Here is a 26,285-nt window from a genome sequence, read left to right on the forward strand (position 1 = left end):
CACCTGACGTCACCTGTCTCCAGCATTTTCTAGACTTGCCTTCCCTGGCGTATATATACTCGCCGCTTTCCTTCGACCAGCGATCAGGTGTGCTTCGTGTTTTGTAATAGGCAGTGGGAGCTCCTGCATTCCGCACGGCTGGACCGTGTGCTGTTAACCTTCTTCTTCTTCCTCTTCAGACCGGGTGAGCAGACTAGTATTTTACATTATGTTCTCGATACTTGCTTTTTCTTTGCCTTGAGAGGCTTTACTACTATTTGATTCTGAACTCTAGTCCCTTCAGGACTCAGCGTCAAAATACAATTATGGTGCACAAATTTTCGTTCTGAGACTTCTTCTCCTAGTGTGTAAGAAGGGAGTGGTGGACTGCCAACCTTATCAGTGACTTTGAACTTTGCGTGTGGTGTGATCAACGTTATTATTTCCAACTGGGACTATGCAGCCTGATCCCTACTTATATTTTCATCCTCCTAGTTTCGCTTCCTAACATATTTTTCTCTTTCTCGTGTTTTCCCTTGTCCTTTCCCCTTTTCTTTCTTTCTACCTTTTATTATGAAGATTAAAAACTAATCACTGTGAAATTGTGGTCTGCGAATTGAATAGTGTATTTTCTCTGGTCTTTGAAATGTTCTGTCATCTTTCTTATTTGAAGCAAGCCTGGTTGACCTTGGGGGATTAGACATTGTTTTTACTTGCACTTATATTAATTTCCAGAATGTTCCATTCTATTTCTGAAAGATTGAGTATGCCTTTTCAAAGTTTTGGTACTTTATTGTGAATGACTCAAAAACTGTCCAAATCTAGTCCTTGGATATTTAACTGGATAACCATTATTATAACTATTTTCAGTACCTGTGTAAGCTGAAGATATTTTTACTCGTTGTTGTATAATGCTTCTTGTTTCCATTCTGTGGTCATTACAATATATCTGTTATTGAAACCTGTTATTTTGAGAGTTCTCATTTTTTCATTCCCTTTCATTATACTACGTGTACATACTACGGAAATCCTCTGGGAAAATAGGGCCCAAATATTATTTGTACGCTACTCAGTTGAGGTCTTGCTATCTTACCTTTACTGCTCATGATTGTTCGGTCTCGATAATTCGACGCCACAAATATCTTATACCATGCTTCCCTGCGCTCTGCTTGTTGTGTGCCACTGTTAACACGCTTTAGTGTATGTCATCCTTTCCCTTTTTTCGTAGGAATAGCTATTTGTTTCCGACTAAATAAACTCAACGATCGCCACAGGGTGGGCAAGGCAGTTGGTTGGGATGGAATTTCACTGGAATTGATGAAGTGTGGAGGAGAGGCTGGGGTGAAATGGATGACAAGGATATGCCAACAAGCATGGAGCATTCAGAAGATTCCAAAGGATTGGGAGAAGAACATTGTTGTTCCTATCCATAAGAAGGGCAGCACTCTGGACTGTGCAAACTATTGAGCAATTTTTCTTTCCATTGTGGCCGTAAAGATATATTCTCGCATAGTACTGGAGAGGAGGCTGAGACAAGAAGTAGTGGAAAAATTGGAAGAAGAACAGTGTGCTTTCAGGCCAAATCGACAAACACACGAACATACATATACACACTAAGAACCATTATAGAGAAATGACTTTGTCATGGGAAGGATGTTCTAGTGACATTTGTTGACCTAAAGGCCACATTTGACTCAGTCCCCAGGGAACAGCTTTGGACAGCACTTGAAGAGGAAAAGGTAACCAAGACTCTCTTATGCTGCATTAGGAGCATGTACAATAGAGTCCAAGGAGTGGTGAGAATATCTGGAGGGAATTTGAAATGGCGAAGGGAGTAAAGCAGGGTGACAGCTTGAACCCTCTTCTCTTTGTGGTCTTCATGAACCAAGTCATTAAGCAGTGTAAAAGAAGAACTGAAAGAATTAAGGTTGGCAACTGGAACATGAGATCAATATATGTCCAATCCTTGGTCTATGCAGATGACATTCTGACGTGCTGAAAATTACAGGCCAGTCAGTTTGACATGCATTGCATGTAAGCTTTGGGAAAGCATTCTTTCTGATTATATTAGACATGTTTGCGAAATTAATAACTGGTTCGATAGAAGGCAGTTTGGGTTTAGGAAAGGTTATTTCACTGAAGCTCAACTTGTAGGATTCCAGCAAGATATAGCGGATATCCTGGATTCAGGAGGTCAATTGGACTGTATTGCGATTGACCTTTCTAGGACATTTGACAGGGTAGATCATGAGAGACTACTGGCAAAAGTGAGTGCAATTGGACTTGAGAAAAGAGTGACTGAATGGGTGGCTATGTTTGTAGAAAATAGAGAATTAGAGTAGGCGAAGCTTTACCTGTCCCTGTAATAATTAAGATGGGAATTCCTCAGGGCAGTATTATTGGACCTTCATGTTTTCTTATATATATATCAATGATAAGTGTAAAAAAGTGGAAACAGAGATAAGGCATTTTGCAGATGTTATTCTGTACAGAGTAATAAATATGTTACAAGATTGTGAGCAGCTGCAAAATGACCTCGATAATGTTGTGAGATGGACAGTAGGCTATGGTAAATGGGGTTAAAAGTCAGGTTGTGAGTTTCACAAATAGGAAAAGTCCTCTCAGTTTTAATTACTGTGTTGATGGGGTGAAAGTTCCCTTTGGGGATCATTGTAAGTACCTAGGTCTTAATATAAGGAAAGATCTTCATTGGAGTAATCACATAAATATGATTGTAAATAAAGGGTACAGATCTCTGCACAAGGTTATGAGGGTATTTAGGGCTTATAATAAGGATGTAAAGGAGAGGGCATATAAGTCTCTGGTAAGACCCCAACTAGAGTATGGTTCCAGTGTATGGGACCCTCACCAGGATTACTTGATTCAAGAATTGGAAAAACATCCAAAGGAGAGCAGCTCGATTTGTTCTGGGTGATTTCCAACAAAAGAGTAGCGTTACAAAAATGTTCCCAAGTTTGGACTGGGAAGACTTGGGAGAAAGGAGACAAGCTGCTCGACTAAGTGGTATGTTATAATCGTATGGCCTCAGCTACCGTGTGCAGATGTTTCAATTTGACGCCATCTGGCTGTCTGCTCATCAATAAGTTAAACCACCTCCCTAATACTTAGCAGTCCTTATATTACAATGCAATCATTACAACTGGTGTTATAAGTTGGAGTTAGGGATTGGAATAACTTACCAAGGGAGATGTTCAATAAATTTCCAATTTATTTGCAATCATTTAAGAAAAGGCTAGGAAAACAACAGATAGGGAATCTGCCACCTGGGCAACTTCCCTAAATGCAGGTCAGTAGTGATTGATTTGATTTATTTATTTATTCGGTCGGTCGGTCGGTCGGTCTGGGAAAGAGGAGGATCTCCAATAAGCTCTTACTGAATGGGCTTATGCCTTCTAGGACTGTGGGATGGAAGTGAATGTGAGCAAAACATAGGTCATGCAGTTCATCAAAGGAGAAAAAGTACAGCTTCATATCAAGTGGAACAATAAGGATATTGAGCAAGTAGAACAAATTGAGTACCTGGGCACCATCTTCAGAGAGGATGGAAAATTAGAGGCAGAAATAAAGAACAGAATTAAAAAACCTAATCAGGTGTACTATGGTACAAAACAACACAATCATAGGGAAGAAAGAAATGATTAGAAACACAAAAATGCGGGTATATCATACCACCTACCTGCCAACCCTCCTGTATGGTGCAGAGAGTTTGACAGTGCATAAAAAAACTGCAAGTCGCTTGGTTGCCGCTGTGATGAGGTATTTGTGGAAAGTTGCTGGGAAAACTCGAAGAGACCATATTAGAAACACCACAGTGAGAGATGAGCTTCAGTAGGAGCCAGTAATGGATGTCATTGAGAGGAGAGGATTGGGCTGGATTGGTCACCTAGACAGAATGGAAGATGAAAGGAAAGCGAAACAGGTGTGGCGAGCCAGACCAACAGGAAGAAGAACGCGAGGGAGGCCATGGATTGAATGGGAGGAGTACATCTTGGGACTGATCAGGAAGCAAGGGAAGACCCTGGGTGATGTTCAGAGAATGGCGCACGACAGAAGAAACTTTAATAAATGGCTGAAATGCCCCGATGCCTAACGGCACAAAAGGAAAGAAGAAGAAGAAGAATGAGGAGAAAAAACATGAGGTGGGAAGGAGTGCTAAAATGTGCTGACATTGAGTTTAAGATGCAACCAAAACACAGTTAAGATCATTCATTTCATGTTTTCCTTGTAAGACAAGTCATTTTGAATATTTTAATAGCAAACAATTATTAAGGTGCAGCACCTAAAATTCGTAGCTCTAGTTAGACATTGTTTGATATTCTTCCCTGTATGAAACCTCTAAAGTAATCTGTTCCCTTGAATCCACCAAACCTCTGCTGGTTTTATAAATTCAATTACAATGGAACATGTGGGAGTACCCACCTCTTGCAGGTTAAGTGTTTAAAGTTATTGTTTCTGTTGTTTCCAGATTCTTGGCTGTATAGTGGTGGAGTTCTTCCTATCATCCAAACTACGTGCACTTGGTAGTTACAACTTGTCATCCTTCGAAGAGCGCTTGCAGGCTTGCCTTTCAGTACTTTTTCGTTCCAGCGATAGTTTGCCACGGTGTATGAGATATGCTGTGTCTCTTCTTCTGCAGATCAATATTTACCCTTCTGTTATTAGTGATGGAAGTGATATGCTAGTTACAAATGAGATAGCTCAAGAATTACCCCAATCAAAATGCCTTCAGAAGGCTTCACAACTTCTGAGATATCCAACAGTAACTAAGCAAGGATTGCCTCCTCCTTCAGCACATCAGCTACTTCAACCCCTTTTGTCTTCAGCAGTTTTTCCTTTCCCTAAGCATTTTGTTAAAACCTACAGTCTTCTTCAGAAGTTCCATGATTTTTCGAGTATAATTCGTGAACTTCAGTTTCTTCATGCTGTAGATTTAAATGATACAAGTGATGCAACTACTGATGCAGCAGCTAAAATAGAGCTTTTTGCAAACAAGATTGGTGAATTAAAAGTAAAAACTGCTTATGATGAACTTGCTGCTTTATTACCGGAGATGTTGTCAACTTCGCCAGAAAGTTTGGACCTGATATTACCCTACATTAAAGAGTTATTGGAAGATCCTTCAACATCTGTTCCTGCGGCATGGCATCTTTTTGATCCTGTTGCCAAAGTTCTGGGACCACAGAAAACAGCTGTTACATTGCTAGAAACTGTTATTAAGTTATATGACTATAGTGATGATATTGGTACTACTAATGAAGCTGGAAATAAGCATGTGAAGCTGTATCATCGCAGCTTTCTTCTTCAACTCATTGTCCGGCTTGGACTTCGAACATTCCTAGACAATTTCGTGACCCCTCTTGTAGAAGCTGTTGGAGGATATAGAGATGTAAGTCCTGCAGAACTGCGTTGCAATCAACAAAGAGGAGAATTGAGGAACCAGGCTTCAAATTTAAAGTAAGTATTATAATCACAAATGTTCCAATTCTGAATTTACCTGATTGCTGAATTGATGATCTCTAATCTCTCTACTTGCAGTTTAATGACAATAATAACAATAATAATAATAATAATAATAATAATAATAATAATAATAATAATAATAATAATAATAATAATAATAATAATGTTTGTATTTTCATCAGTTACTCATATTTACCATAGTATGCCAACTTTTTCTCCCATAAGCTTTAAAACCATAATGCCCTAAATATATTAGAATGTAATTATTATGCTCCTTCTTCTGTGAGATTAATGATCAAAGATGCATCAAGCTATAAAATGAAGCAACTTCAGTATTAACATTGATTCCCAAATAATTGTGATTTTGTTGTTCTTTTTGTGATAATGTAATTGCTTATATGGAATCTTCCTACTGATTGCACATTCCATGATTTACACATTAAAGTACAATTTATTAATTTGCAAGTGTTCAGAGTTTTACTAGCATCTAATGCAATATGAAAATGTTATTAATGAAATTTGTTGTTACCTTCTCACGTATTTAATATCATCAGGCAACTTAGCAACAGAACCAGTTACAGTATGACTACATATTTTGCTTGTGCAGATTTTCCAGCATGCTGAGGAAGATTTGAGAACCTCTGGTCTGAATTTGGCCAATGGATTTAAATAATAATGCAGACAGTAAAAGATTTATTTGAACTTACCACAATTCTTATTTACAGTCAAAAGAGAACATTATTCTTCTTATAATGCTATTTATTTTACATCCTACTAACTGTAATTTTATGATTTTTGTAGATGCTAAGTTGCCAGAATTTTGACCTTGAGGAGTTCTTTTATGTGCCAGTAAATCCACCAAACAGGGCCAACATATTTCAGTACCTTCAAATACCATCGGACTGAGTTCAGATCGAACCTGCCATCTTAGAAAGTCAGTGCTTTACCACCTGAGCTAATCGGCCTGGTTCTTCTTGTAATCTGTCTTTTCCCTTTCAGATGGGATTACCATTTCTGGTCAGCTTTTTTCATCTACCTTGGTCCGAGACATCATCTTCCATCAGTCTCCTTCATTGCATCTCTTCTCTCACAATATCCATTCACCATCTCCTTGGTCTTTCCCTCTTACTTTCAATAATATTGTCCTGTTTCAAAATGTATCTGTACCACTGCCACTGTCCTTCCTACACTTCCTTTGATACTTCTTTCACCGTTTCATATCGTCTGATTTCTTTAATACTTATCCAATCCAAACTTGATAACCTGCATATCCACCTTAGCATCTTCTTCTCTGTCAAGTTCAGTTTCTTGTCAGATTTCTTGAGTGCCAATGTCTCTGCTCTGTATAGCATTCGAGGTCTAACCACCATTTTATATGCTATTCCCGTGAGTTTAGTGATCAGTCATTTGTCACAGAGCACTCCTGATATTTTTTCCACTTCATTGTGGCTGTCTGTATTCTTTCAACTATTTCTGCATGTAGTTCTCCATCTTTAGCCATCATTAATCCCAGGTACTTGAAAGTGACAGCATTCTTCATCCATTCTCTACTCATCTGAATCCCTCCATCCCAATCATCAGATACATCAAATCCCATGTATTCAGTTTTCTGCCTACTGATCTTTAGCCATCCGTCTTCAAGAGCCATTCTCCAGTCTTCCACCTTCTCTTTCTCCTTTGCTTTCTTCAAATTGTACAGGGCAATTTCATCTGTGAACATCATGCATTGGGGTGATGGGATTTTTTTCTAATATTGCAGAATGAAGGAAGGAAGGAAGGAAGGAAGGAAGCAAGGAAGGTTCATTTTATATCATGATTGTAGCTATAGGCCCTCCAGTTTTATGCAGATCACAGGGACAGGTGATAACAGCATTTGTTTGTCTCGCACAACAAGGCACTTCAGTAAGAGTAATATTCATTTTTGCCTTGATATAAATTTCATCATTTACTGGTAATAGACTGAACACAAAGTGTGTTGGCCATGTGCTTAGGGGTGCACATCTGTGAGCTTGCAATTGGGAGATAGTGGGTTTGAACCCCATTGTCAGCAGCCCTGAAGATAGTTTTCCATGGTTTCCCATTTTCACACCAGGTGAATACTGGGGGTATACCTTAATTAAGGCCGTGGTCTCTTCCTTCCCACTCCTAACCCTAACCCTTTCCTATCCCATCATTGCCATAAGGCCTATATGTGTCAGTGTGACATAAAGGAAAATTGTAAAAATAGACTGAAACACAATATGTTTTCCTTAAACAGTCCTAAAATCAAGTTACGTCACTACTCGTGCTGCTGAAGAAGCATTATAGTGTTCATTGTAAATTGCATAGGAATCTAGTTTTATCTTATGTAGTGGTATTACGGCAATAATTTGTGAAATGCTTTAACCTAGGGGCACTATATTTCATAACAGCTTGTTTAATTTTTATGTTATAACCATTCTTTTCCAAGAGATCTCTTGAATGAATACATTTTAAATATCATCTTCAGGTTTATTATTATAGTAGGGTGGAAGAGGATGGTGTATCAAAGAGAATATCAAGATATTGTCACAGGTTATCATGGTCCTTAAACTGAAATCACTACTCAGAGAGGTCACATGCTGTACTATTGGCTAAATTGATTAAACGAATGTATACAGTTACTTACAAGTGCACTCAAGCTCGAGTGTTCCATTTCATGCAGTTCATACTCACAAACTTTGCAGGCCACACAGCCATCTGGCGTATTGATATCCTGATCTCCAAATCGGCTTCTCATAGTGCACGGTCATCCTCAGAGCAATTCACAACTCACTTCAGATGCTGAACTGAACTCATGAATGTCTGACTCATGATTCGTGATTGTCTCATGGCTGCCTCGTGCTCAGTTGCAACTGACTCTCGTTCTCCCAGCTTCACTCATGTAGGTTAGCAGAAGATTCGCAATTTCCACTTCCAGATCTTTCTAGCGCCTTTTCAATTGTTAGCCAGCCTCGAGCAACTTCTAAAGAGCTTGGTGAATAATTCGTTGGGGCTTTTTTTTTTTTTTTTTGCTTGCTGCTGATCCTTCCCACGCTGTTGCCACTCTTCTCAGTCAGCCCTCACTATCACAGTATTGATGATGATGATGATGATGATGATGATGATGATGATGATGATGATGATGATGATGATGATGATGACGACGATGACACGTGGCCTCTGGAGAAGCCTGGTGCAGGTCTTTCGAGTTGATGCCTGATAGGAAGCCTGTGCATCTATGCAAATGTGGCCCTACTTGATACTGAAGAAGGTGCACATACCCAGCCCCCAAACCATTGCAGTTAACCACTGAAGGTTAAAATCCTCAGTCTGAACAGAAATCAGACCTGGGACCCCTTGGATCAGGGGTCAGCACACTAAACATAGAACCAGACAATACTGAAGATATTTAGATAAGAGACAATGTTAGAGAAGTCTGCATTTGTCCTACCTTGGCCACCATGTGGTTCTGTTGTTTCCATTTCATTCAATCATGGGCCATGTTGGGATGTAGATTTACACTTTTAATGTCATTTTATAGTGTAATATCCGTCCTTTGCTTTAGGTCATCCTGTGATCCTCTTCTGACCACTTCCAACACGTAGTCTATCTTTGCAACTTTTTTTTCTTTGCTTTACGTCACACCGACACAGATAGGTCTTATGGCAACGATGGGATAGGAAAGGGCTAAGAATGGGAAGAAAGCGACCATGGCCTTCACTAAGCTACAGCTCCAGCATTTGCCTGGTGTGAAAATGGGAAACCACGGAAAACTGTCTTCAGGGCTGCCTACAGTGGGGTTCGAACCCACTATCTCCCGGATGCAAGCTTACAGCTGCACGCTCCTAACTGCATGGCCAACTTGCCTGGTATCTTTGCAATTGTGTCTGCTTCTGCTTGCTGTAAATATCCAAACCATTGCAGTGAACATGGGTTTTTCTCATATATCAGTACAATACCAAATTATATTCTAATGCATACATTAGAAACATGATCACCGGGCGAGTTGGCTGTGCGGTTAGGGTCGCTCAACTGTGAGCTCGCTTTCAAGTGGGTTCAAACCCCACTGTCGGCAGCCCTGAATATGGTTTTCTGTGGTTTCCCATTTTCACACCAGGCAAATGCTGGGGCTGTACCTTAATTAAGGCCACGGCCGCTTCCTTCCCACTCTTAGGCCTTTCCTATCCCATTGTCGCCTTAAGACCTATCTGTGTTGGTGCGACGTAGAGCAAATAGGGAAGAGAAAAAGAAAAAAAGAAAGAAAGGAACATGATCCCATGTAGTGACACCAGTTGACCATCTGAGCTTCTTTGTCTTCATGATTCTTAGGCAACATTCTGCCTCAATTTGAAATGGACTTCCATCAACCGATCACAGGTGATGCTTGTCATCATTTTCCACTTCACTCAAGCTGCATTAATCCCTGTGTTCACTCCTTTAATAAGGTGGCCAAGATATTTGAATGTTGTCACCCACAGCAAGTCCTCACCATCAGTTTGGATTGTTCTGTTATTTTGTGGGTCCAACATATATTATTTTTGATGATTCACACCCCATGTTATAGAAGAGTAGTGTAGTTTTCTCAAGGAATAATGTTACTGTTGCCAGTAGTTATTTTGTCTTACTCTGTTTTTTACATCTTTAGTGAGGAGAGCCTGTGGTAGCCTAAGTCTCTTGCAACATGTTTAAAGTTATTGGAAAAGTAGATGCTAGGTATATCTGGTACCAGTAGTAGTAATTGAACTTTTCGGTCAAAATGTGGAGGAAAATATAATCTTATATTTAACAAAGAAAATTGATGTTTCCTTCAAAAGAGATTATAGAGCACAAATTCCTTTAAGAGAGGAAATCCTACCATGTAAGATAATGGTAGAACAGCTGTAACAGGCATAACAAACTTGTAGTAATACCTCATTGAGTAGCAAATTCAAAAATGATTATACCTATAAGTTTTGGATCCACTTTAAGTCCTGGTAAACATTACCATTGCATTGAAATTTTAAAACTTTTTAATATTGAAATACTAAAGAAGTTTCCCTTTTTAGATCGTGTGATCTTGAGGAACCTGTCCAAGCTGGTACATTATCTCCATTAGATGAAGATTCATCTGGGGATTCTGAACAAATTAAAACTAGTAATGGTGAATATGAAGAAGAACCAAAGAAAACTGATGGGCAAGAAGTAGAGCCTGGTAAGTTTCTTAGAGTGTCAAATATTTATAGTTAATTCATGTTACCTAGAATAGCATTTGTTAGTGGTGTCTACAAAGTTATGGATCCTTATATTATTCTCATCACTTTTGAACGAGTCCTTATACATCATCTTGTTATAAAATTGTTTAGAAATTAATATTTTACTTCTTTAGCCCAGTGAAATAAGATTTGAGAAATTTTTATGTTGAAAAATCTTTGACTATATGAAATGGTCATATATAGTAAGTAAGCAACATGAATAGGAACATACAAACATAAAAATAGTTCAGCATAGGAAGACGGAGCAAAGTACTTGATAAAGCTGTGTTGGGATGCCACAAGATTAATGAATTAAATTCAAAACCTGGTATTAAAAAACAAACAACAAAGCAAACAAATATAACATCACTGTTTTATGGACAGATGCCCTTCCTGGTGCCAACCGTAACTGGAAGTATGTATTCACTATTGTGCGAATTTGTGGTAGTTAGTAGTGTGGAAACAAATAATATGGGATTAAAACTGTGACTAAATGACAGGAAGACATGGTTTATACACTATTTCTTCATCAACTTCATCTGAACAGGTGGGGGCTGCATTCTTTATAGCTCGGTATTGCACCATTTAATATATTAAATGTGCAGAAACATTGGTGAAAATAAAAATGCCAATAATGCATAGTTGAAAATACAGTAGCTTTAACCTGATGCAGCAGCAGCAATAATAATAATAATAATAATAATAATAATAATAATAATAATAATAATAATAATAATAATAATAATAATAATAATAATAATAATAATCATCATCATCATCATTTTCCAACTCCAGTTTCCTGGGTGTGTTGTACAAGCACATGTCATATCTTCCTATCTGCATACATCATCTCTTCCAGGACATTTTCCCATCTGAGACCCCTTTCCTCCACATCTGATTTCACTGTCTCTATCCAGCATTTCTTTGGCCGTACCCTTACTCTTTTTACTTGGACATTGATACAAGTGCGTAATGGACTAGTATAGCTTGGAAACAGTTCTCTAAACCCATGGGTAAATAGTGGAAATATCAAGCTCGATTAGTAGGTAATGGTGGTGGTGGTGGTGGTGTTATTATTATTACTGTTGTTATTATTATTATTATTATTATTATTATTATTATTATTATTATTATTATTATTATTATTATTATTATTCCGAGGTATCTGTGGAACAGCAGAGGTGAAAGAAGGTGCCGGGGTGAATGGGTCTAACTACAAGGCCGAGATATGAATTAAAATTGCATTAAAAGTTATGTTTTTGAAAATAGCAAAACTTAACAATTTTGACATAGAATTTCAAAGTTTAACAAATAACAATAAGTCAACAAATAACCGACAATCAGGTACAAGACCAGGAAAAGCCAAGATTTAGAGACACTTTAACCATCTGGGCTTCAAACCCCAAGTTTTACACTTTCTGAGCTTTCAGCTCACAAACACATATTTACCAAAGGGCACAAATCCCCTAATAACATGGAGCACTTGCTCCCACCTAGCAATGTCAAGCCTCCTAGAGGCACATTTCCAATACTTAAAAGAGCTGACCCGCTCTCAGTTTTCCAAGCCTATTAAAGGCAATACCAGGCTTTACACTAAATTGCCATCAAGGCACAACTTAAACAAAATGAAAGGGGGTATCTTGTACCCAGCCTACTGGGCCTTAGTAGAAAAATAATAGGTTAAGTAAATGGCCCAAAATGCAAAAAGGAATGGAGGCGTGAATTTGCATTCCTACATGAAACTTCTTAAAACCTAAGAGGCACTAGGCTGATGAAACAGGGGCTATTCCCAGACTTTGGAGGTGACTCGTATAATGAATAAATTTAACACATTAAGGAAGAGTAGAAAATCGGTTACGAAAACGTAGTCACCTCAAATCAAAATGAAGGGGAGCTCGAGAGGGTAAGGCACTCTCTATCCCCGATTTACAGTTAAAGATATATGAAGTTTTTACATAAACTGGAAGAAATTTACATGGTTATAGAGATAAGTTACATGGTAAATGTTTCGGACCTTCCCCGCGGGTTAAACTGCTGAGCTAGCAAGAAATAAAGATGTTATTCCTCCTCTGCGAACCATGTGACCTTGCCGCGGTGGGGAGGCTTGCGTGTCCCAATGATGCAGATAGCCGAGCCGCAGGTGCAACCATATCGGATGGGTATCTGTTGAGAGACCAGACTAACGAATGGTTCATCGAAAGGGGGGTAGCAGCCTTTCGGTAGTTGCAAGGGCGGCAGTCTAGATGATTGACTGATACGGCCTTGTAATAATACTCAACATGGCTTAGCTGTGTTGATACTGCTACACGGCTGAAAGCAACGGGAAACTACAGCCGTAACCACCTCCCGAGGACATGCAGCTCTCTCTGTATGAATGATGTACTGATGATGGCTTCCTCCCGGGTAAAATATTCCGGAGGTAAACTAGTCCCCCCATTCGGATCTCCGGGTGGGGACTACACGAGAGGGGGCGATCATCAGGAAGATGGATACTGACATTCTGCGAGTCGGAGCGTGGAATGTTAGAAGTTTGAATCGTTGTGGTAGGTTAGAGAATCTGAAAAGGGAGATGGATAGGCTAAAGCTAGATGTAGTTGGTATAAGTGAAGTACGTTGGCAGGAAGAACAGGATTTTTGGTCAGGCGACTACCGAATTATCAACACGAAATCAAACAGGGGTAATGCAGGAGTTGGTTTGATAATGAATAAGAAAATAGGGCAGCGGATAAGCTACTACGACCAGCATAGTGAAAGAATTATTGTCGCCAAGATAGACACCAAACCAATGCCCACCACAATAGTGCAGGTCTATATGCCTACTAGTTCAGCGGATGATGAAGAAATTGAAAGAATATATGAGGAGATAGAAGATTTAATACAATATGTCAAAGGTGACGAGAATCTAATTGTGATGGGAGACTGGAACGCAGTGGTAGGCCAAGGAAGAGAAGGTAGCACAGTAGGAGAATTTGGATTGGGACAAAGAAACGAAAGAGGAAGTCGGCTGGTTGAATTCTGCACTGACCATAATTTAGTCCTCGCCAATACTTGGTTCAAACACCACAAACGACGGCTGTATACGTGGACGAGACCTGGAGACACTGGAAGGTATCAAATAGACTTCATTATGATTAGGCAGAGATTCAGAAACCAGGTGTTGGATTGCAAAACTTTCCCAGGAGCAGACGTGGACTCTGACCACAACTTGTTGGTCATGAAATGCCATCTGAAATTGAAGAAATTGAAAAAAGGAAAGAATGCAAAAAGATGGGATCTAGACAAGTTGAAAGAAAAGAGTGTGATGGATTGTTTCAAGGAACATGTTGCACAAGGACTAAATGAAAAGGCCAAAGGAAACACAGTAGAGGAAGAGTGGAGAGTCATGAAAAATGAAGTCAGTAGGGCTGCTGAAGAAATGTTAGGAAGGAAGAAAAGATCAACTAAGAATCAGTGGATAACTCAGGAGATACTAGACCTGATTGATGAACGACGAAAATACAAGAATGCTAGAAATGAAGAGGGCAGAAAAGAATACAGGCGATTAAAGAATGAAGTGGATAGAAAGTGCAAGGTAGCTAAGGAAGAATGGCTGAAGGAAAAGTGCAAAGATGTCGAAGGCTGTATGGTCCTGGGAAAGGTAGATGCTGCATACAGGAAAATCAAGGAAACCTTTGGAGAAAGAAAATCTAGGTGCATGAATATTAAGAGCTCAGATGGAAAGCCACTTCTAGGGAAAGAAGACAAAGCAGAAAGATGGCAGGAGCATATCCAACAGTTGTATCAAGGTAACGATGTAGATAATTTCGTTTTGGAACATGAAGAGGCTGTTGATGCTGATGAAATGGGAGACCCAATTTTGAGGTCAGAGTTTGACAGAGCTGTGAGTGACCTAAATAGGAACAAGGCACCTGGAATTGATGATATTCCCGCTGAATTACTGACTGCCTTAGGAGAAACCAGCATGGTAAAGTTATTTCGTTTAGTGTGCAAGATGTACGAGACAGGAGAAGTCCCTTCCGATTTTCAGCAGAATGTTGTTATACCTATTCCCAAGAAAGCCGGTGCTGACAGGTGTGAAAACTACCGCACTATTAGTTTAGTATCTCATGCCTGCAAAATTTTAACACGTATTATTTACAGAAGAATGGAAAAACAAGTTGAAGCTGAGTTGGGGGAAGATCAATTTGGCTTCAGAAGAAATGTAGGAACACGTGAAGCAATCCTGACTTTACGTCTGATCTTAGAGGATCGAATCAAGAAGGACAAGCCCACGTACATGGCATTCGTAGATCTAGAAAAGGCATTCGATAATGTTGATTGGACCAGGCTATTTATGATTCTGAAGATGATAGGGATCAGATACCGAGAACGAAGAATTATCTACAACCTGTATAAAAATCAGTCTGCAGTGATAAGAATCGAGGGCTTTGAAAAAGAAGCAGCAATTCAGAAAGGAGTGAGGCAAGGCTGCAGTTTGTCCCCTCTCCTTTTCAATGTTTACATAGAACAGGCAGTAAAGGAAATCAAAGAGAAATTTGGAAAGGGAATCACAGTCCAAGGAGAGGAAATCAAAACCTTGAGATTTGCCGATGATATTGTTATTTTATCTGAGACTGCAGAAGATCTTGAGAAGTTGCTGAATGGTATGGATGAAGTCTTAGGTAAGGAGTACAAGATGAAAATAAATAAGTCCAAAACAAAAGTAATGGAGTGCAGTCGAACGAAGGCAGGTGATGTAGGGAATATTAGATTAGGAAACGAAGTCTTAAAGGAAGTAGATGAATATTGTTATTTGGGTAGTAAAATAACCAACGATGGCAGAAGTAAGGAGGACATAAAATGCAGACTAGCACAAGCAAGGAAGAGCTTTCTTAAGAAAAGAAATTTGCTCACTTCAAACATTGATATCGGAATTAGAAAGATGTTTTTGAAGACTTTTGTGTGGAGCGTGGCATTGTATGGAAGTGAAACATGGACGATAACTAGCTCAGAAAGAAAGAGAATAGAAGCTTTTGAAATGTGGTGTTACAGAAGAATGCTGAAGGTGAGATGGATAGATCGAATCACGAATGAAGAGATACTGAATCGAATTGGTGAGAGGAGATCAATTTGGCTAAATTTGACGAGAAGAAGAGATAGAATGATAGGACACATCTTAAGACACCCAGGACTTGTTCAGTTGGTTTTTGAAGGAAGTGTAGGTGGCAAGAACGGTAGGGGTAGACCAAGGTATGAATATGACAAACAGATTAGAGCAGATGTAGGTTGCAATAGCTACGTAGAAATGAAAAGGTTAGCACAGGATAGGGTGGCATGGAGAGCTGCATCAAACCAGTCTATGGACTGATGACTCAAACAACAACAAGCGGCCATTACCTTACTGAAGAACTGCTGCCTGAAGAAAGAGGCGCTTCCCGCCTCCTGCTACATGTCCATACACTAAGTTAGATGTTGATGAAATGGCCAAGAGACAAGAAAATCAGCAGTTTTTATACCCTCGGGGAAGATTCGAGACCTTTCATGAATAATTAAGACACACCCACAGGCTTTTATTGGCTACAGTACACAGTTACACACAACAGCGAAGAAGACAGACACAATTGGTCAAAAATTAATTACAGAAATTCTGGAGTGGCTAAGTTCAAAACTGGCAGAAGGAAATATTAATATTGCCAACCCACAAATGAAAGAACGAAATTTATTAAGGACAAAAATTATGAGTACAAAATTTCTTCAAATAAAGTTCCTTCACTTCGCACCAGGGTGCATGATCATAGTTTTTTTTAGTAGAGACATCTATGAGAGAATGTCCACACTTCTTGATAAATAGTAAACAAAAACAAGTCGAAATTCACACAGTGACATCTTCAGAGGAAAAATTTAAGTAGGTCCTGTTTGAAGTTCAGTGTTTCTCCAGTAGAGGAGTTCTTTAAGGCGGAAAATTCGAATGTGCGGTGTAGAGGTGTACCACCCGGTACAATTATTATTATTATTATTATTATTATTATTATTATTATTATTATTATTATTATTATTATTATTATTATTATTATTATTTATGAGTTGTGGCTATATACGCTGGCATTTTGACTTATGAAATTGTTTACATCTATTATTATCTACGTAGTTATGTACAACAGGTTGTCAATACGGATTATATTTGATATAAATTGTGGTCGTATTATTTATTATTTGTGTGTTGTATGATCAGTCTTGTGCAGCAGAACATGTTGTTCTTAGTGGACAAGGTGGGCTTACTAAAGCAAGCAAGATTTACAAGCTTCAACCATTTCCCCAATTTCGCTTTCCAAGCGAGCCACGAAGAGTCTACATCACAGGTTGATAAGGAGGTTGTAGTGAGTAGGTGATTTGGTAATAATCATTCAATTGATAACAGAAAAAATCCTTTCAGAACTGGCAGATGAATGGGGCAAACACAAGTGTGACAACATCAGGATTTATTAGAAAACATTTCCTGAAGAAATCTAGTGATTCCTTTAACACCTTTAGGAGGCATAAAGTCACAAATTGCCTGCATTCTAGAATGATCTATTGAGACTCCATTGGGTGACACAAAAATGCTCTAAAAAGGACATAGAAGACTTAGCAAAACAACTTTAGATAACTTTACCATTAATCTGGCCTTACGAAGGCAATTTAAGGCCTCCTTAAGATGATTTAGTGTTCTTCAAAGGTTTAAGAAAAACATCACAACATCATCAAGGTAATGGCACAGATATTCTAATTTGATGTTGGAGAAGATCCTATCTAGCAGTCTGGTAAGAACAGCTGCGCACATGGGGAGCCCGAAAGACATGCGGTTGTATTCATGCAAGTTCCAATCTGTAGCAAAAGCTGTCAGATGTTTCACTTCTTTTGCCAGAGTATCTGGTTGTATGCTTGGGTAAGATCTAGGATGGTGAAGAACTTAGCCTTACGAAACCAAGAGAAAGATGAATGCAGATCAGGAAGGGACACTGATTGCAATATGACCCTTACGGTTTAATGCCCTGTAATCAATGACAAGCCTGAAACCACCTTGGGTTTTCGGTACAAGAAAGATGGGCGATGAGTACACCAACTTTGAAGGTCAAATTATTCCATCCTTCAACATTTGATCAATAATCTCCTTAAGAGCCTTCGTTTTAGGTGGAGATAGCCTATATGTATAAAACCTTACAGGGATTGAATCAGTTACCTCAATCTTATATTCAGTTAGGTCAGTAACACAGGGTTTCTGAAAATACATCAGCAATTGACTGACATAATTTCCAAATACTATCAGCCTGGTCCTGAGGTAAATGTCTAAGGTCTAACGACATCTCACTCTGGGTAGGCGAAATTGAAGATGAAACAGAATTACATTTTAAAAGGGGAATATGTATCTTACGTTCAAACTTGAATGTGCAAGACTTGCTCTGAAGATAAAGCACGAGACCTGAATGTAACATGAAATTTACCCCTAATATTGCAGGGCATGACAACTGTTTGGCAACGAACAGCTTAATTTTCCAGGTAAATTTTGAAATGCAAACTTTAGCACGAATAAATCCTAGAATTTTTAAGGGAGAAGAATTCGCCGAAACACATTTAACAGGAGGAAAACTATAATCAGGGAATTTACAACAAATTTTCAATTTAGAATACCACTCCTCAGAAATAATAGAGCTAACGCTGCCTAAGTCTAATAGAGCTGTGACTGGTTCATTATTTATCTCAATTTTGAGGAAGGGCACAAATTGTGGGGTCTCAGAGGCAATTTTGAGACATTCCTTCGGACTTTGAAAAGGTATATTAGGGGGTCTTTTCAACTCAGAGAGTTCTATGTCCGACTTGACCTGGGTTGAGCCTCGAGAAGTTGGAGTTGATGACTCGGCCGGGTGCACTAGTCGCTTTCTATAGGCTAAGTTAATGGAGGCAGCACCAGAAGTAGAACAGGAAAGTGTGCTGTTAGGTGAAGTACAGTTTTTAGTAAGATGTGTAAATGTTCCACACTTCAAACATCCCTGAAATGGCCCTGCTCCATTCCTAGTTCCATTAGATTTCACAAAGAGGCACTTATTTCAAAAATATTCTGCGATCCGCATGCATAACACTTGCGGGGAGAAAATTTCGGCAAGGTGGTCGCCGAGAACTACTAGCTGATGGAGGAGGGTCTCTAGCGACTCTTAAATTATCTGCATATCTAACTCCTTCCGCAGATACTGCCATAACCTCGAGTTCAGAAAATGTTTGAGGTCGAGAAGCAAAACACAAATAATAACTGTAGCGAGGAGAAATCCCTTCGACAATAGTCTGTACGATCTGACCTTCTGAGTAATGAAGGGCAAACATCCTTGTATAAAACTTGATATCTTGAATGAAGTCTGCTAAATTCTTGTCCAGCCTTTGGACTCTGAAGTAGAACTTTTGTATCAGAGATATCATTGCTCGGAGCAGGAATGAAATTAGCTAAAAGATGTGCGTGGAAAACTATAGAGCTTCTATCAGCCATTGCCTTTACAATCTTGTCATAGAGGACACCAAAAGAGTATGGGTAAATAATTTGTAAATTATAAGAACGTGAGAGAGAAAACACTAATGCATGATCCTGAAATTCTACAAGAAACCTTAGGAAGGTGATTACCTCATTAGTCGAGTTTACTGAAAATCTTAAAATGCCCTTATGTAATATGGCTAAGGGGTGGGATAGGCTACTGAAACCTGGAGATACAATCGGGGACGGCATTGGAGGTTGAGGTGGTTCAAAAGCTGCATTAGTGTTGATGAAGGGTGGAAGTTGTTGTGGATGACTAACTACTTCTTCAGATGGGGCAGAAGTTTGTTCTTGTGGGTCAACAGATTCCCTACTTTCAGAAGACTCTTCTGTTTGTACATTTACTGGAGAAAGATAGTCACCCTTAGCACTAGTGGCTCCAGACAATAATTGATTAACCTTACTTGACAACTCAGAAATGTGTTCAAGTAGAGTATTAGCCATACTAGCATGATCTTCCTTAACTTTCAGAGACAATAGGTCTCTAGCCCTATTATAGAAATGGAATAACCTGGAAGTTCATTCCCAGAAGGTTCACCTACTTCAAATAAACTTAGAACAGAGGCAAGATCAGTGGCATTAGCGGTGATGGTGAGCAGAGCCTCATCAATTTCCTTTCCCCCATACACCAGAACACAGATGGGAAAATCTAAAGATTCTTAAGTCTAGCTGGATCTGTTGCAACCATGCCACCTGACTTCTTCCTTTGCAGATACTACAGTGCAAGGACTTCTCTAGAACCAGTCGTAGTTAAAGAGAAACTGACAAAATTTTGAAACTTCTAGAAACGGAAACATTTTTAGAGTTCAGTTTCAAATTCTATGAAAAGCCGTCAAAAGAGGCTTTGTCCAGGCCCATTCAACCACCCTCTGCCACCACTTGTTGCGGGGATACTGTGGAACACAGTGGTATAAGAAGGTGCGGACATGAATGGGTGGACAGAGAAAAGATCAAATCTTAAATTAAGACTCTAAAATCTGAAATTATATTTCTTTCCTTTCTTTTTTCTCAAATGTTAAACTTTGTTAAACAATGACAAATAGCAGTTGGATAGACAGAAGGGGAGCTCGTCAGCTCTTATAACAAAGTTATTTGAAACCTAGGTACATTAAACATAATGATTTTTAAAGAGGTGTGTTAGGTAGCCCAAATGTTACACTATTACTAAGAGCACTACTGCTTCAATCAATCACAAGTAAGGAGACAGGGCTCCAAAATTTACCACATTTGAAATAGCATTTACCTAGGAGACTACTCTCCAAATTTACAAGATTCAAGCCTCTCCAAGGCACAGTTTAACTTTTACATTGACGCAAGTGTGATAAACGGATATAACTTGACAACAGTATTCTCTCACCCATGGGTAAATACTGCAAGTGTTGAGCTTGTATTATTATTATTATTATTATTATTATTATTATTATTATTATTATTATTGCTGTTGTTGTTGCCATTGGTGCTTTCACGGCTCGTACTTACAGACATGATACGTATAGGCTTTTGGGCTTATGCCGTATTAATAAAATAAGGTGAAATTCTTTCACAGTTCTCTGTGAAATGTAAAGAATTTCACCTTATTTTCTTGACACGGCATAAGCCCAAAAGCTTATACGTATCATGTCTATTATTATTATTATTATTATTATTATTATTATTATTATTATTATTATTATTATTATTATTATTATTATTATTATTATTATTATTATTATTATATTGCTACTTGTAATATATGGCTATGAAGTATTACATCCAGTTGGTATTTGTATTATTAATGCATCATATGTACATAAAATACAATCGCATTGTTTGTGAAGTTATGTCAAGAAATATGCACTGTATATAGATATTTATATCAGTTCAGTTAATGTAAGAACTTGGATATAATTTATTCTTACCTGTATATATAATTTGTAATCCACTACAAAATTGTGAAACACACTGCAACTTCCAGAATGTCACTAGATCATGGTAGAATATTCTGAACATTTTACATGGTTATAATTTACATTTACGAGAAGGTATTTTTGTAATGTATCTTTCTAGAAGCCTGGCTAGGCACGTATATAAGGAGGTGGTCTTGATGGTAACAACGAGTTATTGTTCAGTAGAGTTATGAGTTAACGGGTTATACTTGTGACCGTGTGTTGTGTCATGCTTTTAAGCAGTCATCTGTTTAAACTGTGTTTTAAGGTTGCAGTCTCCATGTGGAGTAATAGGCAATTGTCAAAATGGCAGTTTGTGATGCGAGTGTTTTGTTTGTGACTGCAGTGATTATGGTTATGTGTGTGTGTAATTTGTAAATAGATGTGAATAGATAACTGTACCAACTGACAGCATTTCATGTGTGTCTTTATGGATATATTAACATTAGGTCAAATACAACCAGTTTCCACTGTCTTATTCACTCGTCAGTCTAATTTACATTTAAATAAGAATAGTTAAACATTAACAGAGGCAATAAGTGCCCATTCTACCAGGCCTTAGTGTAAAAAAAAAAAACACATTTAATATGATGGCCGTAAACCAAAATGTTAGGAGGCGAACACTTGCACTCCTTTGAAGTTCACTTGAAAATTCTTAAAACCCTATGTGGGCTTATGGCCCGAAGTTACAGAGGCTAAGCCTATACTACGGAGGTGACTACATGGCGAGAAAATTTTAAATTACAAAAGGAAGAGAGAAATTTTAAAGTTTACAGAATCATAGTCTCCCCAATACCAAGTTGTATGAGAATAGAAAGAGGGTTCACACTCTTTATTTCCTAAGTTGAAAATTTACATTGAAAGATTGAAATTTACATTACAACATAATTCTGAAACCTGCCTCTCAAGTTAGCTTTCTGAGGCTATTACATGATTAAAAGATGTCTGCCATTACCTTGAGCTGGTGGGCCTTCCAGAGATGGGCAAGGCTAGCCCCTTGCCTTCTCTACGAACACACTCTAAACCTCTTGACTAGGCGATCGAAAGACCAAATGGCCCAAAAGGTCCCAGCTTTTATAGCGGAGGGGAAGGTTTCAGAATTCTCTGGGCCGAAGCCCTGTACACACCCACAAATCCTATTTGTTAATTAAATAAATATAAAAAAATTCTTGATTGGCTAAAATTTTAAACAGGCAGGAAGAGATAGAAGTGCTAGTAACCTTTGAACACTAAAAACAATCTACAAACAAATCAGTTTAGAAAACTTATGAATACAGAAATTCTCTTGAAAATTAATTGTCCATCCTCCCACCAGAAGGGGGCACATAAGTGGACAGCAGAGACATCTGATGATAAACGTTCAAACTTCTTCCAATACACAGTTTGATGTACATGTTACGGATGGCCTTCTAAAAGGCACACGGTTTAAAGGCACGGAGAGGTTGTACCTCCGGTACATTTATTATTAGCTGTTGAACCCATCATTTGTAATGATAGTTTTTTAATTTTTATTTTATGCATTTGCAGTGGTAATGCCATCTAGCAAAGATGATTGGCACCCAAAAAGAGAGAAACAGTGCCGTTTGATGGCAAGCAGTTATGCCAGAAGTGGTCATTCTCACATTGGAAAGTTCATTTCAAATTCTGTAGAGTCATTTCTATTATTAATTAAGATTAACTCTGTGTGAATAAAGAAAACTTCATTGTATTGAAGAGTTTAACATGTAAATTACATTATAACTTCTTTTCATTCCAAATAATATTCTTTGGCTTATGACAGTCTGCAATGGCAAAAAGAAATTCTTAGAATATTGTAGACCATCAGCATTCAGTTTTCTTCCAAGAGCTCAGTAATATAAGGGCATTCAAGGTCAAGGGAGTCCTTAGTTTCATCCTCCCTTTTCTTGTATTTTCTTCATGTTTTCCACTTCATTTCAATGGTTATCTTAATTATCTTCCTGATCAATATGAGATGGTGATAATACAGTTTAGTACATTATAAAAGTGACAACACCGTGGACTCGATAAAAATGCAGACCATGAGGTAACCTTACAAAGAACATATAAAACAAAAAGGCAATATCATTTACGACTAAGCTAAGATACTATCAAACCAGAGTGCCTATATGCTTCAGAAAGCGTAGGATTAACTACCAGAAAAGACATTGAAGGAACTGAAGAGAAAGAAGCAAAGATCCTTAAAAAAAGTCCTTGGACCCAGAAAATGCACTAGCACTGATTATACAAGAATAAAGAATTGTACAAAACATGTGCCAGGGTATTAGACATCATAGGGAAATGTAGGATTAAAATTCTTTGGACACATTTCAAGAATGAGTGATGGCAAACTCACTAAAAATATTCAACCATTTTAACAGTTCAAATTGAAAGAGCTACTCATATGAAAAATGGTTCATTAATGCCAGGAAGGACCTACAATAAATGAATGTCATAGAATGAGACGTCCCAATAGAACCAGATTCAGAAACAAGATACGAACACTTGTACATTCCCAAGAGCCAGAAACATTGACCAAGAAGAAACAACATTGAATGGATGAAAAGAAAGAAGCTGCAAGCAACAGAATCAAGAAATACTGGCAACAGAGAAATTTAAAATCATGAAGAGTTATTTACATGGTCCATAGGTGGTCAAAATCAATTTTAAAAAAAAAAGACCTATAGTAATATAATATAATATATCATTTCGGATGATGAAGAAAGTTAAGATCAGAGAGAATAAAGTAGTACTGGGCTGACAGGAAACTGAAAAATCCTTTATATAAAATTGATTAAAATGGGCCAATGAAGGCCATAAAATATGAATGAATAAACAAGCATATAAATAAAATATTATAATATTAGTTTGTACTATGTAACCCTCAGAAATGAAGTAGTATTAAATTTATATGTCTTAAAAGAAAACACTCACCCCCAAGAGAGAGAGAGAGAGTGAGCGAGTGTGTGTTTTTAAAAACATTGATTTTATTTCCTTCTTCTTCATTACCTGTTTCCAGTCTTTAATTATCAAATTAAAATCACAGCCTTTAAATGCTGCCTTACTTTTCATCATTCAATTTTGTTTGTTTATTGGTTTGTTTGTTTGTTTGTAGAAGTGTTCATGTTTGAGACAGAAGACCCAGGGAAGAATTCTCCTCCAGGTGAAAGTGAAACGCCTTTGTACAGCTTGATAGATCATTTGGAATTAAACTTAGCACAGAGTTCTGGTGAAGGAGAAGACAATACTTCTTTGGAACTTCAGGGTATGTTTGTATATTACTACCTTCACATTTCATTATACTGTATGTTACAGAAACTGCAAAATTCAGTAAGTCAATCAATCAATCACTACTGATATGCATTTAGGGCAATTGCCCAGGTGGCAGATTCCCTATCTGTTGTTTTCCTAGCCTTTTCTTAAATAATTGGAAAGAAATTGAAAATTTATTGAACATCTCCCTTGGTAAGTTATTCCAATCCCTAACTTCCCTTTCTATAAACGAATATTTGCCCCAATTTGTCCTCTTGAATTCCAGCTTTATCTTCATATTGTTGATCTTTCATACTTTTTAAGACACCAATCAAACTTATTTGTCTACTGATGTCATTCCACGCCATTTCTCCACTGACAGCTCGGAACATACCACTTAAATACAAAGTATGTTTCAAGTGTTATTTTTAATATCCACCTATTCAATACATATTGTACTGTGAATAGGTGGATATTAAAAATAACACTTGTAACATACTTTATATTTACATACATTTCAGTACGGTCCTAACATGAGAATTATAACATGTAACATACCACTTAGTCGAGCAGCTCGTCTCCTTTCTCCCAAGTCTTCCCAGCCCAAACTGTGCAACATTTTTGTAACGCTACTCTTTTGTCGGAAATCACCCAGAACAAATCAAGCTGCTTTTCTTTGGATTTTTTCCAGTTCTTGAATCAAGTAATCCTGGTGAGGGTCCCATACATTGGAACCATACTCTAGTTGGGTTCTTAGCAGAGACTTATATGCCCTATCCTTTACATCCTTACTACAACCCCTAAATACCCTCATAACCATGTTCAGAGGTCTGTACCCTTTATTTACAATCATATTTATCTGATTACCCCAATGAAGATCTTTCCTTACATTAAGACCTAGGTACTTACAATGATTCCCAAAGGGAACTTTCACCCCATCAATGCAGTAATTAAAACTGAGAGGACTTTTTCCTATTTGTGAAACTCACAACCTGACTTTTAACCCCGTTTATCATTATACCATTGCCTAGTGTCCATCTTACATCATCATCGAGGTCATTTCGCAGTTGCTCACAATGTTGCAACTTATTTATTACTCTGCACAGAATAACATCATCTGCAGTAGTCTCCCATGATCTACCCCATCAAATGCGATTCAGTCCAATTGACCTCCTGAATCCAGGATATCTGCTATATCTGGCCTATAATTTTCAGCTTTTTGTCTATCACCCTTTCCTTTATACACAAGGGCTACTATAGCAACTCTCCATTCATTTGGTATAGCTCCTTCAGCAGATGATGGTATATCAACTACTTTGTTGATTCCACTTCAAATCAAAATCTCTTTATTTGCAAATGAGGTGTCTACCTCGGTGGCAAATGGTACACTAAAATACATTATTGTCAAGCACTAAATTTTAGATTAACAAGAGAAGAAAATTTTTCTAGAATACAAAATTATACGATTTACGCTAACAATTTTTTTTTCAATTAAACACAGAGCTCATCTTTAATAAATTTATATTGTTTACAAAATTCTACTTATAATATCTCCTGTACTTACAAATATAGTCAACTCATATACAGTATGTGGAATTACTTCAAAATAATACTATACAACTGGTATAAGATTGAAATTTATATTGCATTTATTTATTTATTTTTTACCCATTTTGGAACCTAAGTAGCATAACGACCTGCTGCGTCTTAACCAGAGCCCCCTTTTGCCACCACTTTTCAGAGTTCCTGAAGGGCCTTCTCAGCTACCGTAGTTGTCCCAGGGCCCTCGAAGTCCCCACTGTACTTCACCCCTACAGGCAGTCCCCTACTTTGGCTGTCCAAACTCCTTAGACCAGGAGGATGGAATTACTTTATTCACACACT

The 26,285-nt window shown here is 38.0% G+C and overlaps 1 protein-coding gene across 1 annotated transcript in view; it reads left to right on the plus strand.

Moving 5' to 3' along the window:
* The window catches only part of Wdr81 (WD repeat domain 81), a 340,798-nt gene that overhangs the window by 193,058 nt on the left and 121,455 nt on the right, over nt 1–26,285 (plus strand). The window contains exons 11-13 of the mRNA XM_067149985.2: nt 4,466–5,454; nt 10,506–10,651; nt 24,265–24,414. Of these exons, the coding sequence (XP_067006086.2) occupies nt 4,466–5,454; nt 10,506–10,651; nt 24,265–24,414 (1,285 nt within the window). The remainder of the gene's footprint in view (nt 1–4,465; nt 5,455–10,505; nt 10,652–24,264; nt 24,415–26,285) is intronic.

The sequence above is a fragment of the Anabrus simplex genome, chromosome 6, assembly GCF_040414725.1.
Source record: "Anabrus simplex isolate iqAnaSimp1 chromosome 6, ASM4041472v1, whole genome shotgun sequence".
In the NCBI taxonomy this organism is placed as follows: domain Eukaryota; kingdom Metazoa; phylum Arthropoda; class Insecta; order Orthoptera; family Tettigoniidae; genus Anabrus; species Anabrus simplex.